Source organism: Danio rerio, chromosome 18, assembly GCF_049306965.1.
Source record: "Danio rerio strain Tuebingen ecotype United States chromosome 18, GRCz12tu, whole genome shotgun sequence".
Lineage (NCBI taxonomy): Eukaryota > Metazoa > Chordata > Actinopteri > Cypriniformes > Danionidae > Danio > Danio rerio.
The window spans coordinates 49,506,306-49,525,818 of NC_133193.1; the positions used below are offsets into that span (position 1 = coordinate 49,506,306).

The 19,513-nt window shown below is 38.1% G+C and overlaps 1 protein-coding gene across 4 annotated transcripts in view; it reads right to left on the reverse strand.

The window, feature by feature from the left end:
• sphkap (SPHK1 interactor, AKAP domain containing) overlaps positions 1-19,513 on the reverse strand; it is a 202,478-nt gene that overhangs the window by 109,433 nt on the left and 73,532 nt on the right. For 2 of the 4 annotated variants that reach the window (XM_009293859.5, XM_009293856.5), the window contains exon 2: positions 12,926-13,019. The exons of the other annotated variants lie outside the window; for them this stretch is intronic. In XM_009293859.5, the coding sequence (XP_009292134.1) occupies positions 12,926-12,969 (44 nt within the window). In that variant the 5' untranslated portion in view covers positions 12,970-13,019. The remainder of the gene's footprint in view (positions 1-12,925; positions 13,020-19,513) is intronic. 4 annotated transcript variants of the gene reach the window in all.

The following is a 19,513-nucleotide window of genomic DNA, read 5'->3' on the forward strand; positions in this document are numbered from 1 at the left end:
TAGATATTTTTGAGATGCTACTATTCAGCTTAATGTGACATATAAAGGCCTAACTAGGTTAACTAGGCAGGTTAGGATAATTAGGCAAGTCATTGTGTAATGAAGGTTTGTTCTGTAGACATTTAAAAAAAAATGGCTTAAAGGTTCACGAAAGCCTTAAGTACTTTTTTGAGATTTTAACAGATTTGTGTGTGTTGAGCATCAGTTAAGACAATGTTAGCTCCTGTTAACTTTAATTATGGGGAAAACTAGATAATTCTAAGCTTTTGTCAGCTAATTTCAGCTTCTGGGTTTGAAATGATTTTTTGGGCGGGATCAAAATCGGCAACGTAGCGCAAAGAAGTTTCCTTATCCTATTAGAAGAGCCTGCTACTTAATTATTCATGAAAGCATATGCTTTCCGAAGGCAAGACACAGACCTGCCAGTGCCAAGCTGTGAGACACGGACCCACGGCACACAGTATTTAGCTGTTCATGAAGGCTCGTATGTGTTTGTTTCCATGATCCACGGTTTTGTTGCATGTTTTCTTTATATGAACACGATTATCTTTATAATGATATAAATTATGGTTATCTGTATATGAAATTACGAATAACAAATGTTATTGGGCATTAAATTACTGTTTATTTCTTTGCATGTTAACTTTGTAAACTATAAAATCATGCGTCTCCTGACTGTTTGTGTCTCATTTTGTGAGCTAACTAACAACAGTTGTTCACTCCCCTCCTTCTCCCCTGCTGGCCACGCCCACTCTTGCCCTTTGCTCGCGAAGCTCCACGCCCATTATGATGCCTCTTTTGAAAAAATTCTGAGGTAGACCTGAATCGAAAGAGGGGGTGTCATGACACTTTAAGGGGGCTAATAATATTGACCCTAAATGTTTTTTTAAAAAATCAAAAACTGCTTTTATTCTAGCCGAAATAAAACAAATAAGACTTTCTCCAGGAGAAAAAATATTATCAGACATACTGTGAACAATTTCTTGCTCCGTTCAACATCATTTAGTAAATATTTGAAAAACAAATTCACAGGAGGGCGAATATTTTTAGATTCAACTGTACAAGCTGCTGGCTTAGTGCTGAAGTGAGTTTTGCCTCACAAAAGTGCAGTACAGCAGCCGTGGTAAAAATAAGCCTAAGATCAGGACAGGAGGTGGGCCCACACGTATGCTGCAACACTTGTGCAACAAATCTGCTCCACTGGTCGAATAGGAGGAGTAAATCTGTGCCTTTGAGCGCATTTCACTTTGAAACAATGGAGAAACTGCTATCAGTGCAAATCAGTGCTTGTAGACTATTGTGATGAGTGTGTGACAAGAGATCTTGACCAGCCAAAAAGTGCAGAGTACAAACTGAAAAGGGCAAAGCTATTATTTATATAAGCCTTTCGCAGTTTTTTTCTTAAATGTTATGTTATAAACAGGAACAATGGCAGGTTGAATACACAATATAGGCCAACAAACAACAAAAAAATGACTTTAATAGTTTAATTTTCACTTTTATAATTCGAAACAGATGCTTGAGCCACTGTCGAGGCAGTGGCGCAGTAGGTAGTGCTGTCGCCTCACAGCAAGAAGCTCGCTGGTTCGAACCTTGGCTCAGTTGGTGTTTCTGTGTGGAGTTTGCATGTTCTCCCTGCGTTCGTGTAGGTTTCCTCCGGGTGAATGTGTGAATGTTTCCCAGAGATGGGTTGCGGCTGGAAGGGCATCCGCTGCGTAAAAAACTTGCCGGATAAGTTGGCGGTTCATTCCACTGTGGTGACCGCGGATTAATAAAGGGACTAAGCAGACAAGAAAATGAATGAATGAATGAATGAATGAATGAATGCTTGAGCCACCTCAGCTGACTTCTCTCAATGTGGTGGAGCAGCGGCTCTACTCCGAGCTCCTCCCGGGTGTCAGAGCTTCTCACCATATCTATAAGGGTGAGCCCTGCCATTTCCAACTCATTTCAGCCACTTGTATTCGAGATCTTGTCTTTTTAGTTATGACCATAGGTGAGAGGAAGATTGTAGTTCAGTTCAGCTCCTTCTTTTCAACAATGTACCAATACATCAACCGCATTACTGCTGCCGCTGCACCAATCTGCTGTCAATCTCACGTTCCATCCCTCCCTCACTCGAGAACAAAACCCCGAGATACTTAAACTCCTTCGCCTGGGGTAAGGACTTTCCTCCAACCTGAGGATGGCAAATGACTTTTTTCCAGTGGAGCACCATGGCCTCAGACTTGAAGGTGCTGATTCTCATCCCAGCTGCGTCACACTCGGCAGCAAATGCTGAAGGTCCACGTTCGATGAAGCCAACAGAACAACATCATCTGCGAATAACAGAGATGAGATCCTGTGGTCCCCGAACCGGACCCCCTCCAGTCCAAGCCTGCACTTTGAAATTCCATCCATAAAAATGATGAACAGAATTGGTGACAAGGGGAAGCCCTGCCGGAGTCCAAAATGCACTGGAAACAAGTTTAATTGATTGCCGGCAATGCCAACCAAACTCCTAATCTGTTCATACAGCGACGAGACAGTTCTTAACAAAGAGCCTGTGACCCCATACTCCCAGAGCACCCTCCACAGAATGCCACGAGGGACAGAGTCGAATGCCTTCTCCAAGTCCCTAAAACACACGTGGACCGGTTGGGCATACTCCCATGAACCCTCGAGCACCCTGGTGAGGGTATAGAGCTGGTCCAGTGTTTCACAGCTTGAACAAAAACCGCATTGTTCTTCCTGAATCCTAGGTTAAACATCATTAAGGAAATATTTGAAAAAGAAGAAAAATAAATTCACAGGAGGCATAATAATTTTGACTTCAACTGTATATGCATTATGTCAGCAGCAAAAACAACAAACCCATGCCTTTTAATCACAATTTTCGGTCTTTTACTGGTGCAAAACGTTACTAAATAAAGCCCAAAATCTTCAACTAACCTCTTTTTTCTTGTCTCTGGGTTGTTTAATTGTACTGAAGTCTCCATTGTGTTGCTTTTATATGCGATGCTGCTAATAAAACAGCCATTGTGTTGGTTTTGCATGGCTGACAGAAAGAGGCTCAGCTCTATGTCTCTCTCTTTCTGTACTTGCCAGAACCCGACTGCAGTGAGAAGCGAAACATGCGAGTATTACTGCTGCGGATTAAAATTCAAATTGTGTTGCATGAGTTTATCTCGCCAACCAGAGAAAGAGAGAGAGAGAGAAAGAGAGAGACAGAGAGAGAGAGAGAGAGAGAGAGAGAGAGAGAAAGTGAGGGAGGAGAGGAAGAACCAGCTCTGCGCAGAGAAACAGCAAACATAGACTAGATTTGAGGCAAAAAACTTGATCATGTTTAATGTTTGTCTATGTCAGAAGCTGGACAGGCAGCACCACTGAGAGACACTTTGTCCTCTTTTTTTGGAAGACCTTTGAGTGTGAAATGAAATCAGTTCTGCTGTTCAGACTCAGTGGAAACCCCAAAGAGTGGAAACCCCAAAGAGTTTGAAATGTACAGTAAACTCCCCCTAAAACTTTATTAAATAAGAATAAAATTGTTTTTCAACATACAGATTATTTTTCAACATACATTTTTTTTGTGTGTTGAAAAAAAAAAGTATGTTAAGAGGCATTTTTTTCCATTGAGCTTTGATAGAGATGATACTGATACAGTTTAGAAAATGGCAAATCTAATTAGCATTATCCATGGTCTTAAAGCACAGGTCTCAAACTGTATTCCTGGAGTGCTGCAGTTCTGCTCCAACACTAATCAAACACAGCTGATCCAACTAATCAAGGTGTTCAAGACTACTAGTGACTATTAAGCAGGTGTGAGTTGGAGGTGGTTGGAGCCAAACTATGCAGAGCTGAGGCCCTCCAGGAATTGACTTTGAGACCACTGTCTTAAAGGGACAAACTGGACAAAAGTAGATATTTTGAAGAAAGCTGAAAATGAGTAACCATTGACTTCCATGGTTTTTGTTTTTTCTACTATGGATTCTACTATCTTCAAAACATCTTTCATCAAATCTTGCTGCCTTAATTATTTTAGTTTAATCAAATTAACTTTTCTAGTCATCTTAACTTACACTCAACCGGCCACTTTATTAGGTACACCTTTCAAACTGCTTGTTAACGCAAATTTCTAATCAGCCAATCACATGGCAGCAACTCAATGCATTTAGGCATGTAGACATGGTCAAGACGATCTGCTGGAGTTCAAACTGAGCATCAGAATGGGGAAGAAAGGTGATTCAAGTGACTCTGAATGTGACATGGTTGTTGGTGCCAGACAGACTGGTGTGAGTGTTTCAGAAACTGCTGAGCTACAAGGATTTTCACGCACAACCATCTCCCAGAGAATGGTCTGAAAAAGAGAAAATATCCAGTGAGCGGCAGTTCTGTGGGTGCAAATGCCTTGTTGATGCCAGAGGAGAATGGCCAGACTGGTTCCAGCTAAAAGAAAGGCAACAGTAACACAAATAAGCACTCGTTACTGTTGAGGTATACAGAAGAGCATCTCTAAACACACAACACATCCAACCTTGAGGCAGATGTCCTACAGCAGCAGAAGACAACACCAGGTGATGACCAGAGTGTACCCATCTTCTGATGGCTACCTCCAGCAGGATAACACGCCATGTCTTAAAGCACAAATTATCTCAGACTGGTTTCTTGAACATGACAATGAGTTCACTGTACTCAAATGGCCTCCACAGTCCCCTGCTCTCAATCCAATAGAGCACCTTTGGGATTTGGTGGAACGGGAGGTTCACACCATGGATGTGCAGGCGACAAATCTGCAGCAACTCCGTGATGCTATTATGTCAATACGGAGCAAAATCTCTGGGGAATATTTCCAGCACCTTGTTGAATCCATGCCACCAAAAATTAAGGCAGATCTAAAGGCAAAAGGGAGTCCAACCCGGTACTAGTAGGGTGTACCTAATAAAGTGGCCGGTGAGTGTATATCAATCAAACTGACCTCGCATAACTTGAAATAAGTAGCTAACAACTGATTAACTTATTAGTTAAGTTAAAGTAACTTAAAAAGAGGCAGCGTGGTGGCGCAATGGGTAGCGATGTTGTGGTTTGCACTGTGCGACTCCTGATTAATAAAGGAACTAAGCTGAAAAGAAAATGAATGAATGAACCTAAAAACATTTGTAGTCATGAATTTGTTTTCTTTTTGTTTGTTTTTTACAGTGGAACCACTTCAGAGGAAATAAATAGTGTAAATGTTGATTTTTGGGTGAACTATCCCTTTAAGGACCATCCTGGATAAAAAGAAAGCTGACAAAAATGATTGAAGTTGCTTTTTTTTTTGGCAAACATCTACTGAACTCTCCGAATATCTTTATCCAAGGCTTTCCAGACACAAACGCAATACCCGAGCCAACAAACCACTCAAGTATTAATCGACATTCACCACCGACCTCTGCCAGACATCAGACTGCCTCCTGCCAAAAGCTCGTGTTGGGGCATCACTTCTTGCAAGAGCCAAACCTCTGTGTTTTCTCATGTGTGTTTGCACGTACGTGTGGAGCGTTCACAAAACCCTAAACCCCAGCTAATATCATTACCAGTCATGCTGCTCCAATATAACCCCACTATGGAGACATAAAAGACCTCAATCAATTCAGGTCTAGACGCTACTGGCCGATCAATAAACACATAACATCACAAATAAAATGGAAACGCAAAGAATAGCTTCAGGCCTACATGAAGAGGGCAAAAAAAAAAAGAGAGGAAAAGCGAGCGGGGGATCTGGCCAGTCCTGCAGGCTCCAATTGTTTGTTATAATCAGCTTTGATGATCTCAGATACACACCTGCTGGAGTCTCAGCCATTGCTGGAGACTGAACATACTAACAGCAACCCATAATCAAACCCGCGCTAATGCGGTGAACAAACAGCAGGGACGAAGCCGGCAGGATTCGGGTTCATCCCAGGTAAACCGAGAAAAAAAGTAAGCATTGGTCACTGAGTCACAGATGTTTGTTTATATTGTGTCCTTATTGCATTGCACTGATGCGCTCAATAGACTGATTTCACGTGGCCGCCATTTTTAAAAGTCGAGGCTGCGGCAGGAAGAAACCTGGAAGTATCGTTGGGAGTTGCATAGGAACGTTGTGTACTTAGCTGGATATCTTATCAGCGAAGATAAAGTGACACAAATGTATTATTCCACCGCCTTCCAAGTGACCCGAAGGTCCGTTCTGAATGAATGGTGAAAATAAAAAGGGATATTCAGAGCTCATTTTCAGCTAAGTTAAGGGAAATGGCACTATAGTTAGCCAACGTTTTCTTTCGTAAACACACGTTTTAAATGCCATTTATCAAACTTGAGTTAATAAACTGACTCTTTCACTATATTAGACTCGTCACGATATTGATTTCAAAGAAAACCCGTCAATTTCCCGCTAAAGCCGCCTTTCCGCTGCACACGACAAGCGACAAGCGACAGACCGGAAGTCATTCATTTCCAATGGAGAGCAGTCCGGGAGCTGTGTTGAGTTCCGATCATCTCCGTATGTGATGTTTTGTAAACAAATTTCGGGAGGAGCATGCGCAGAAGTTTCAGTATCGAATACGTCATTGACAATTATCCCATCATCAAATCAGTTCTTGAGCAACCCCTATATATACCAAAGCTGTCTTACCTGCAGCATCTCACGACTTTAGCATCCCTCCACCACCCCGTCACCTCACCTCTTGCGTTGCATTCCCGGGGGGAGCGTTCTGGGGCCGGGCTAGATACTTCGCTCGAATCCCAACTCCTCTTTGTTTCCTGATAAGGGGAATAACTCGAGTTGGGGTGTCTCCTCGAGCTCAGAGCCCTCCCCCCGGACAGCAAAACGAATGCAAGTGTGAACTCGTGAAGCGGAAAATTCGGATCCGAATTGAGCTGCGGATCCGTTTAAATATTTGAACTCCTGCGACTAGACCAGGGGTGGACCTGCAACACTAATCAAACCCACCTGAACATGCTAATCAGTGTCTTTAAGATCACTAGAAATCTATAAGCAGGTGTGTGCGATTAGAGTTGGAGCAAAATTGTGCAGGACACCGGCCCTCCAGGACCGAGTTTGCCCACCCCTGGACTAGACCGTATGCGACCTGCCGACCGGATATGATGTATTCCAATGTTGTCCAAGCAGATCTGTGCACGCGAGATGAGAAATAGGAGTTTATTTGGTTATTTTTTTAATTAAAAAAGTCTATATTTAAAAAAAAAACAACTTTTCTGTTCATAAATGTAAGTAAGAAAGTAATAAAAAAATATATTTTTAATGTTGTCTCCACGTTCCCTCCAATATTTTAGCGGTCCATGAGTTTCTAGTATTCATTCATCCATTAAACCATGTAAACGTCATTGTTTGAGTGTGGGTAAAACCCTTTGCTTTAAATGCGAGTTGTAAACTGTAAACTATTCAATCAAATCCAAAATAATCAAATATCAGCATTCGTCACCACACAGACACATCTGCGAAGGGAAAAATGACTTTCTAATGTGGCATTTAGAGCGAGAAAACATGGCATTTTTATTCTGCTTGATTACAGGAACACATTTTACTTACGAAACATCCTGCCTCCTCCACACACTGACACAACAACATATAGACACATCGTGTGTGTGTGTGTGTGTGTGTGTGTGTGTGTGTGTGAATGTAATCACAGCCATATCTCAAAGTTAACGCTGCACTTCCACACACAAACTGCATCAGCGCGAGCAATGAAAAACAGCCTGTACTGTTACACTGCACGCTCAGCACCCGGTCGGACACCACACACACTTTACGACCCTCCTGTTCTCTGCGGCGTAAAGAAAGTGCTGGCTTTTCCATTCTCATATCTCACTCTTGGCACCCACTCAGCTATTATGCCTCTGATGAGTGTATAAATGATGGGTGGCGGCAGTTTAAAGTCTGCATGAACCGGAAGCTGCGACCATTTTTTTTTTCATATTGTGACACAGTTCCAAGAGAAACAGAATATTTTATATAGATACAGTAATTGGTAATTGTACATTAACTCTTTCCCCAGCATTACCAAGATATTTCATAAATGAAGGGACAATGCAAAGTTTTTACTGCGATCTTTGCTTTAGGTATATATCGGTAAGGAAAGTCCTAATGCATTTCTGACGGGATGTCTGGGTATCTTGGGTGCGACATGTAAGACAACCAGAGTAAGCAAAAGTAAGATCGCATGTGCAAGTGCATTAAGCACTCACCGGCCACTTTATTAGGTACACCTTACTGGGACCAGGTTAGACCCCTTTTTGTCATCAGAACTGCCTTGATCCTTCATGGAATAGATTCAACAAGGTACTGGAAATATCCCTCAGAGATTTTGGTCCACGTTGACATGATAGCATCACACAGTTGCTGCGGATTTGTCCGCTGCACATCCATGATGTGAATCTTCCGTTCTACCTCATCCCAAAGGTGCTCTATTGGATTGAGAACTGGTGACTGTGGAGGCCATTTAAGTTCAGTGAACTCATTGTCATGTTCAAGAAACCAGTCTAGGATGATTCGTGCTTTATGACATGGCGCATTATCCTGCTGGAGGTAGCCATCAGAAGATGAGTACACTGTGGTCATAAAGGAATGGACATGGTCAGCAACAATACTCAGGTAGGCTGTGGCGTTGACACGATGCTCAATTGGTACTAATGAGCCCAAAGTGTGCCAAGAAAATATCCCCCACACATTACACCACCACCACAAGCGTGAACCCTTGATACAAGGCAGGATGGATCCATGCTTTCATGTTGTTGACATCAAATTCTGACCCGACCATCCGAAAGTCACAGCAGAAATGGAGACTCATCAGACCAGCCAACGTTTCTCCAATCTTCTATTGTCCAGTTTTGGTGAGCCTGTGTGAGTTGTAGCCTCAGTTTCCTGTTTTTAGCTGACAGAAGTGGCACCCGGTGTGTTCTTCTGCTGCTGTAGCCCATCTGCCTCAAGGTTAGACGTGTTGTGTGTTCAGAGATGCACTTCTGCAGACCTCGGTTGTAACAAGTGCTTATTTGAGTTACTGTTGTCTTTCAGTCAGCTGAAACCAGTCTGGCCATTCTCCTCTGACATCAAAAAGGCATTTGTGCCCACAGAACTGCCGCTCACTGGATATTTTCTCTTTTTCTGACCATTCTCTGTAATTCCTAGAGATGATTGTGCGTGAATATCCCAGTAGATCAGCAGTTTCTGAAATACTCAGGCCAGCACCAACAACCATGGCAAGTCACTTAAATCACCTTTCTTCCTCATTCTGATGCTCGGTTTGAACTGCAGCAGATCCTCTTGATCATGTCTACACGCCTACATGTATTGAGTTGCTGCCATGTGATTGGCTGATTAGATATTTGAGTTAACAAGCAGTCGGACAGGTGTAACTTATAAAGTGGCCGGTGAGTGTATATTATATATCTTGAAAATGCAAGATGAGAACACTTGATGTCTTGTGATAAATTATCATATATTCCCGGCAGACAATATTCTTAGAACTGTGAAATTTAGTCAAAATCAGCTTTATTGTCAATTCAGCCACATGTACAAGACATATAGAGAATCGAAATTGCGTTACTCTCAGACCCAAGGTGCTTAACATTAATATAAAAAAAATATATATAAAAAATAGTAGAGTTTAAGAAAAAGAAAATTTACAGTATAAACATTGCACATAAATGTGGTCTAAAAAATATACATAGGTAATAAAATTGTAATCAATACAGTGACATTAAGGGCATATAGCAAATGAGTGCAAAGTAAACTAGAGTTGTGCAGATAAAGAACAGTATAGTGCAAAAAGAACTTGTAAACATGATAATTGTGATAAAGTGACTGTCATATTGGGAGGTAAGAATAATCAAATAATAAAATGTCATATTTAGGTAAGAATAATAATAATGTCATATTTAGGTAAGAGTTATTTAGGTAAGAATAATTTGGTATTTAGGTAAGAATAATTAAGAAAAATAATGTCATATTTAGGTAAGAATAATCAAATATTCTGGCGGTGACTGGCAACTTTTTAAAAAATGCTTGAAGAGTTAAACAGTAGCGATATCTACATGAACAAAAAATTCATTAAATTCATTGCATCTGTTCAAGTTTCTATCTGGTTTCTCTCAAATCTCCAAAATACAGAACTAATTTAACATTTTGACATCGACATATTTACCATTTTGATCTCCTCCAAGATTAGGAAGAGCTATAAAGTCACGAACCGGACACTTTGAGTTATTAAATAAGTGTTTGGGTCTCGCAGATCCCAGACTTAAAAGTCAATCTAAATCTTTTTTTCCCCACACAATACTAAACGCAGCTCGTTATTTCAGCGGCTTCTGAAGCAGACAGACCCGATGAGGATTTGATGTGATTAAATTTGAACACTCAAACATTCAGAAGCCGGATGAAGTCATAAACAGCACAGAACCCAGAAACAGATAGCCAGGATTAATCTAGCACAGAAACAGCTATTTACAGCCAAAGCCTTTTAGCAGGCATTAAAATACACTAATATCTGTAGTTGTGTGATTGAAGATGCGGGAGGGGGAGAAAGAAGCACTTAAGAAGAAGAAGAAGATTATTCACTTGATTATAACAGTGACTCAAAGAGACTAATCCTCCGCACACTCGCCTGCCTGACACCTTCATTTCCTAATGGCACAAAGAGCAATTTAATCCACGCTTCTTCAGCTTTTTCAAAAGCAGGCCCAATAAACATTAATAAAAAGATGCTACACAAAAAAAGGATGTTTAGGAGGAATATTTGAGGAGGATATTGCATCTCCGGTGGCTTTTTGTATATGGTTGAAGTCAAAATTACTAGTCTTCCTGTGAATTTTTAGGATTTTCTTTTTCAAATGATGTTTAACAGAGCACATAATTTTTCATAGTATGGCTGACAATATTTTTTCTTCTGGAGCAAGTCTTATTTGTTTTATTTCAGCTAGAATTTTCTAATTTTCAAAAATATTTCATTTCAATTGACTACAGAACAAAAAATGGTTTTACAATGACAGGGCTGGAAAATAATGCCTGATGTCCCGGGGCTAGCATGTGAGACGCTTGTGACACTAGACAGGATGGTTACTAGCCCGATCAGGCCATTGCTGCCTTGTCACTAGTTTAATTTGACTGTAACTGTCTGTCAATTGCGTGCAAATACAGTCTCTGGATGCTTTCACGCCTAGATGTTTGTTAATGTGGTTCGTTGGGCATATGTGAATCCCGCAATCGCGCTCTGATTGGCGCCAAATCAACTGGCCGAAATCGCCTGAATGAGCTGGTCTCGGTTCAATTGAAACAAACTCTGAAGTAGACTGACTGTAGTGAGAAAACAAAGCTATTCAACTGAGTAATCAGGCTATATCACGGTTGTGTAAGGGTGGGATGAGTTGGGCGGGATGTCATTCCTACCGGCAAATGTGTGTTTCATGTTGATTACGAAAGTGAAAGCATGCTGAAACATAACCGAGGGCTGTTTATCCGTTAGGAACATTAACAGAAATTACCATCTGATCATATTTCCATATTTTAATCTGATTTCAATCATATTTTAATCCAATATGTTGTATTAGGCCTGTTGTTTGGACATGAAAGAAAGATCAACATTGATCTGCTTCAGGATCTGACTGCAGTCCTGGTGTTGTGTCGAGAAATGCATCCTTGCGGTAAAATGCGCACATAGACTTTCATTAGCATTCTTAGCATACATTAAAAAAAAAAAAAAAAAAAAAAGATTAAAACGTGGGTCAGTAGAAAAAAATCCTTAGAGTAGAACCCTGTACTGATTACCCTAACTTGCCTAATTAACTTATTTAGTCTTTAAATGCCACTTTAAGCTGAATACTAGTGTTATAATAGCCAGCGATCTAGCGGCTGCAGATCGTTTGGAGAACTACAATTCTGCCACATTAACAAACTACAACTCCCAACATGCACATCACACACACGGTTCCTCATTACTAGGCCCACACAGAGAATTCCGCAGATTTTTAGTCCATCATTGATTCTGTTTATTTACTTGTGTAAATGTGTGTACACTTATATATATATTTAGTTTTTAAATTCTTTATAGTAATATTATTGACTAATATGAAATATTATTTCTTTACAATATAGTTTGTAAAGTAATATTTTTTGTCTTTTAGTAGAGATATTATATGAGACACTTGCTTTGTTTACCAAATAAAGTGGATGTAATTGGATTTGCGTTGTAAACAATAAATAAAAGTTAAAAAGTATCACTTTTTATTTCAAATATTAAGATTTTAGTTATGATACTCACAAAATAATTCCGCATAAATCCACACATTTAACACAATTCTGTGCAGAAATAGCAAAAAAAATGTCAGCAGATTCCATCTGGCCCTACTCATTACCACTGATTACACACCCAGCTGGTAACTCATCATGGACTGATATCCTGGACTGTTTATACACCACACATGCACACACTCAGTGCTGAGTCTTGTTATTCTGTAGTATCACCAATCATTTTCTTTGTTTGTTTTCCATACTGTGTCCAGACCCTTGATTTGTTTATTGATTTTTTGCTGTTAGCCGTCTGAACCGATCTTATCGCCTTTGACTTGACTACTCCTATTTGCCCTGTATGATACAGTTTGCTGTTGTCATTGGCCATTACTTCTCTGACCATTCTTTGTTTAACAAAGACTCTGCACTTGGATCCCCAACCCTGTTGTCAAAACCATAAGTTATAACTAGTATCTTGAAAAATATCTAGTAAATATAATGTACTGTCATAATGGCAAAGATAAAATAAATGAGTTATTAGAAATGAGTTAATAAAACTATTATGTTTAGAAATGTGTTTAAAAAAATCTTCTCTCTTTTAAACAGAATATGAGGGAAATATATGGGGGCTAATAATTCTGACTTCAACTGTATACCAAAACATAACAAAAATCATAAACATACCTCTCTGTGAAGTTTTGGAGGACGCTGAGCAGGTTTGCTAGCATGTTTGCCTGTCTTTTAGCTTTTTCGGTGTTCAGGGTGTGTGTTGTTCAGTCTGGAAAAGAATATTAAAAATCTAATTAGGAGAAAATGCAATAAACCGAATTTACATCATAATCAATCGTGCACTGTGAGAGTGTTTATTGACGTACAGCAATGGTGTTTGACGGAAATGCAAAGCTCAATATGCAGTGCTTGTAATTACATTCAGTTGTGCTGATTAACAATCCAATGATTAGTTAGCATACTGTACTGTAACTTTATTTTTGATTTAAAACAAAAACAATATTGTCATTTTATTTAATAACCAAAAGCACAGATTAATAAACTACACAAAAACATAAACAGATAAATGCTATGCATGAGTTCTCTATTTGTATATATTGAAACATTACATTTTGAAACAGAAACACTAAAATAATACCTATAACAGATTAAATTTAGAAGTTCAATATGTCAAAAAATAAACAAATAAATAGATAATTATACATAAATACATACATACATACATACATACATACATACATACATACATACATAAATGCATGCAGATTCATTTATATTTTTGTTTATTTTTGATATATTGAACTTCTAAATTTAATCTAAAGAAACAATAAATAAATAAATAAATAATTTATTCATTCATTTTGACATATTAAACTTCTGATTTTAATCTGCAGACAAAATAAACAAACAAATTAATACATCCATGCATATTTATCAATTAATTAATTCATTGTTGACATATTGAACTTCTAAATTTAATCTGCAGACAAAAGTAATGAATAAATAAACATATAATTAAATAAATGAATAAATAAATAAATACATCCGTGCATAATTATTTATTTATTTTTGACATACTAAACTTCTAAACTTAATCTGCAGACAAATAAAAAAAAAAAAAATACACACATCCATCTGTGCATATTTATTAATTTATATATTTTTGACATATTGAACTTCAAAATATAATATTTGGACAAATAAATAAATAAACATACATCTGTGCATATTTATTTATTTATTCTTGGCATATTGAACTTCTAAATTTAATCTGTGGACAAAATAAATAAATAAATACAAACATACATCTGTTCGTATTTATTTATTTATTTTTGACATATTAAACTTTAAAATTTTATCTGCAGACAGGAAAAATAAATAAATAGATAAATAGATAAATAAATAAATAAATAAATAAATAAATAAATAAATAAATAAATAAATAAATAAATACATGCACACATACATCCATCCATCCATATTTATTTATTTATTTTTGCCATATTGAACTTCTAAATTTAATCTGTAGACAAAATAAATGAATAAATGCATACACATATTCATACACACATAAACAAACTAACAAATAAAACAAAAGAAAAATTATCATTCAGTGTAATGTCCTGGACATTAATTACATTATTAAATAAACATATATACTGTAATACCCTTTCAAAAGATATTGGCATGATCTAACGTTTTTTGGCCTGGGTATGCTGAAAAGACCATCACTCTATAGTTGAAATATCCAAGGGAGTTTAATTCCAAATATGCAGTTTGGTATTACAGTGTAACTGGTTCATATGAAATATATAAATCAGTATGGTATTGTTATTATTATTATTATTAGTATTATTGATTTAGATTTTTTTAAGTACAACAGAACAAACAATATTATCTCAAAATATACACACTTTGCAGGTAAATGCAATATCAACAACCATAGATTTGGCTTCAGCTGTTGGAAATACAAAAATAGAAATGTAGTGTTACAGAGTATAATCATCGAAAAGTCCTGAAAGGTAGTGTGCCAGTCAGCTTTCATGAGGGATTTGGATTGAGCACATTTCAGGTCTAAGTATCAGAGAAAGGGTTCCCAGGTAGCAAAGAATTTTCCATTAGAATTGAACCTCATAAGCATTTTCAAATGGATGAGCATATACACTTATACATATTCATTTACATATATTTATTTTGAAGGGAGAATAATTACAAATATTAACCCCAACCCAACACACATCCAATATGTTATGAAAAACTTTACAGTAACTACATCGGTCAAGCTCATTGCTTGATAATAAGCTGGAGTAGAAGGATTGACATTTGATGTATATTCATTTCTGTTACATCACTGATGTAACTGGTGGGTCTGGATGTGTGTGCGCGTATGTGTGTGTAGCAGATGGCAGTCTGTCTCTTGAGCTCCAGCTAAGCCTCTGCTTTCCCCGTCGTCATCTGACAGGTGCCGCACTGCCGCTTCACAGATTCATCCAAAATCCAGCACAAAACACATTCCTTCACAACTGACCCTAATTTACACTGCCATCCCCTAATATTGGCACCCTTGGGAAAGACGCGTAAAGAAGGCTGCGGAAAAGTGTCTGCATTGCTAAACTTTTCAAACTTTTGCCCACTACATTTACAAAAGCATGTTTTTAGAATAAACAACAGCAAACAAACATGGACCAGTTTAATACAAATCACAAATATTTATTGCCTTTGTCATTAAATGAACACACAGTGTAATATTCTATTTGTTAATTTGCAAAGTTACTAGTTTTCATCTTGACTGGCCTGGCTGCAGTCCCGACCTGTCTCCAATAGAGAATGTGTGCAATTCTGAGTTATAATTCTGAGATATAAAGTCACAATTTCAAGTTATCGAGTCAAAAGTCAACCGTTACAGGTTTAAAGTCACAATTTCAAATTATCGAGTCAAAAGTCAACCGTTACAGGTTTAAAGTCACAATTTCAAATTATCGAGTCAAAAGTCAACCGTTACAGGTTTAAAGTCACAATTTCAAGTTATCGAGTCAAAAGTCAACGGTTACAGGTTTAAAGTCACAATTTTGACACAAAAAGTAGCAATTCAAAGTTATAAGGTCAGAATTTTGACTTTATAACTAGGATATGTGACTTTCATTTTTATCTCGCAATTCTGACTTAACAACTTACATTTTCGAGTTTACATCTCACAATTCTGAGACAAAAAGTCACAATAACCATTTTTTTTATTTTTTATTTTAGCCTTTTTTGTATTTAACGGGCTTCCATAAAATACTGAACAACAAAGTGATTTTGCTAAATAAAATAAAGCCATCTTTGCTGACATTCTTGTTTATATGCAGTTGAAGTCAGAATTATTCGCCCTCCAGTGATTTTTTTTCAAGTATTTCCCAAATGACGTTTAACAGCGCAATACATTTTTCGCAGTATTTTTTCTTCTGGAGAAAGTCTTATTTGTTTTATTTTGGCTAGAATAAACCAGTTTTTAATTACTTAAAACCATTTGAGGGTCAATACTTTTAAGCATTTTTCTTGACTGTCTGCAGAACACATCAGTGTTATACATTAGCACACAGTGATAGCAATAAATATCCAAAAAATTTCCGGAACGACTTTACCGGTAAATTAAAAAAAGCGCTGTTCACACAGACTAGGACGTTACGGAATTTTTTTTCCAGAAAACAGCATTCACACATCCTTTCCAAAATACCAGTTAATTCAACCAGAAATGGCCTCTAAACGGCTGCGCTTGTATTTATAGACATTTGAGTACATCACAAACTCTGTGGATAGATCAGTATTGTGAACAACTTCGATGAAAACATATGGAGGATCACTTTCACATGTCGAGATGTACATGATATGCGTGTCTGTGTAGGTAACTGTAACTGAAGGAAGCAGAGCATGAAGATAAACAAACAACGGCTTATCATAAGCATCTTATCAATAATTATTTACACAGTTGGCATTAAGATGAACATATAAACATTATCAGACTAACTTCTAGCAGCTAAATGTGTCTGGGAAAATATTCAAGGGTTTTTATTCTCATAAACTATGCGGACGTGAATGCGTCTGACTGTTCTGATTGGCTAAAGTAGACTTCTCACGTCAGCACGTTCTAGACGTGCACACGCTCTTTCCGGCAATCTTTCTTCTGCGTTCACACAGCGCAGCATTTGGGCAAATTACCGGTAACGTTACAACTTCTCTTTCCGAAAAATAGCCAGAACGAATTTAGTGGTATTTTCAAAAAGGGCCTGTTCACACATACAGACCTTTCCAGAAAACGTCGGAAAGGTCTGTATGTGTGAAAGGGGCTAATGATTTGACTAATTACCCTGCAAAAATACTAGTTTTCATCTTGACAGTCCCGACCTCTCTCCAATAGAAAATGTGTTTAAAAAGTTAAAGCGCAAAATACGACAACGAAGACTCCGTACTGTTAATAGCAACATGACAAAGTGGTAAATGCTTTAACTTTTTTTTTAAATGTGTTGCAAGAACCAAAATTGGTGTTTATTTGCTAAATTAAACACCATAAAAATCACGAGAAACACATTAAATAATGTTTGACGTGTTGTCTGCAATGAAATACAAATCAAAGTAAATTTGGAAATCACTTCTATCTTCTTTCATTTGCGTTTACCATACTGACCCAACATTTTCTGTTTTTTTTTTTTTTAGATTTATTTTTGGCCTTTTTGCTTTTATTATTAGATAGGACAGATTTTAGACAGGAAGCGAAGTGGGAGAGAGAGACAGGGGGTAGGGTAGGGAAATGTTGTCGAGCCGGGATTCGAACTCGCGACGCCCTGACGTGCTGTTGCACCATATGTCAGCAAGCTAACCACTAGGCTATTGCGCCGACGACCCAACATTTTCTGTTTTGGGGTTGTAAAAGAAAAACATAATGAGAATAACTGTGAAAAATGTCCGTGCTGTTTAATATCGCTTGGGAAATATTTAAAAGAGAATTTACATTTCACCGGAGGGCTAATAATTTAGTCTTCAGCACTATGAGGTCAAACTCATTCAGTCATTCATCACAACGGGAGAGAGAAATGAACAGAGCGGTGATTGGAGGCAAAAGCTTGTTGACCTTCACAAAATTGAAGAGGCTGTAAGAAAAACTGTTAAAACTCTGAAAATGCTCATTTAGCGGAGAAAAATCTGAAATTGCAGTCAACTTTAAGTGTTGAATCCACCTAGAAGAGCACAAGTGTTTGTCCTGTCCAAATGCATTGCCAGGACTGATGGATCAATGAAGAATTCAATTTTGGGGGGAAAAAAAACACTAAACACTGGTGCATTCTGGGACTTTCTTGAGCACCAACGTCTCAAATTGGCTGTTTCTCAATATGCGTTCTTCAGAGGTCTTGCGTCCTCGTGTTCTCGAGCAACGTCATCATCAGATGCCTAAGTTCAGTTCCAATACTCAAGACCGCAAGTACGGAGGACGTGTGAATCTTCCCGGATGTGATCTTGATATCGAGGACGCACTGATGCAGACTCGAGCACCGAACTCGCTCTGGAAATCCCAGAAGTCATTGCGACTGGAGGTGGGAAGCGCAGCATTTAATTTAGATTTATTATTAAAGTTCAGAGATATGACTTATTTACCTCAGGACTTTCCCTAAATGAAACGGTGAAAGTCTAAAAGAATATCTTAATAAAGGAATAAACACATTAAGGGTTGTTTGTTTGCTGAAATTCGTATTAAAATTTGTTTTATTTATATTGTGGAGAGTGTATTTATATTGTTTTTATGCATAGTATATATTTTGAAGAGGGGGGAAACAATAAATCGTTGTATGAGTGCTGTAATGTTTAAATAATTGACTATTTAAAACGCGTGAAGGTCACATGACCATCAGGAAGAACACAGCATCCCATTTCTCAATGGACGCGTTCTCTGCCCTCGCGGCCTCCTGAGTTCGTTCTTCCGAGGACACCTGGCAAGACCGGTCTCCACAAGAACCCAAGTCCATTCTCTGCGTTCTTGGAATTGAGAAACAGCCAACGACAGTGAGACAAACCAAAAATGTCTTTTGAGTTTGCTTGAAATACACACACAAAAGTATTTTTCCTGCTTGTTCAAACTATAAAATGAGCTTTATCAACTCAGTTCTTTGTTTTTCAGACAACCTAATCGCTTTATGTTCAATCTACTTAAATCTGTTAAGTTAATCGATTTGTATTGGACTTGTTTGGAACCCAGCATTTTTAATGCATAATATCCTCAAAATATGGGCAATTATGGAAAAATTCAGACAGTAAATATGACAGACAGATCTAACACGGCTCTGAGTGACTTTTCCAACAGCAACAGTGTTGGTCTGAGGAAAAGACATTGAGAAATGATGGACAGAAATGAAGAGTGATGAGATCCATCATTCATTAAAGCTCAGTAATAGAAGCACAGTGTGTAATCCATTAGCCAGATACACTCCAATTGCACTGTGCAGCGTGCATGTGTGTGTGCTGAGTGCGCTTGAAGCCCAAAGTGCCTCTATCCATCTTAAGCTGACGGAAAGATGGGTGAAATATTGATTTTACCGTTCACACTCTGGTGAAGTGCAGCTAACCAGCCTAATCTGCAGAATGTGTCGTTTAGCGTAACACAAGTCACACAACATCCTCAGCTCTCACAAGAGCATCCTATCACTGTGTCCAGAGTTATTCTGCTGTGTCAATTCAATTCAGAGCAGTCCCATTCCCCACAGGGCTGTTTCAATATACGCACTGAAACAATTT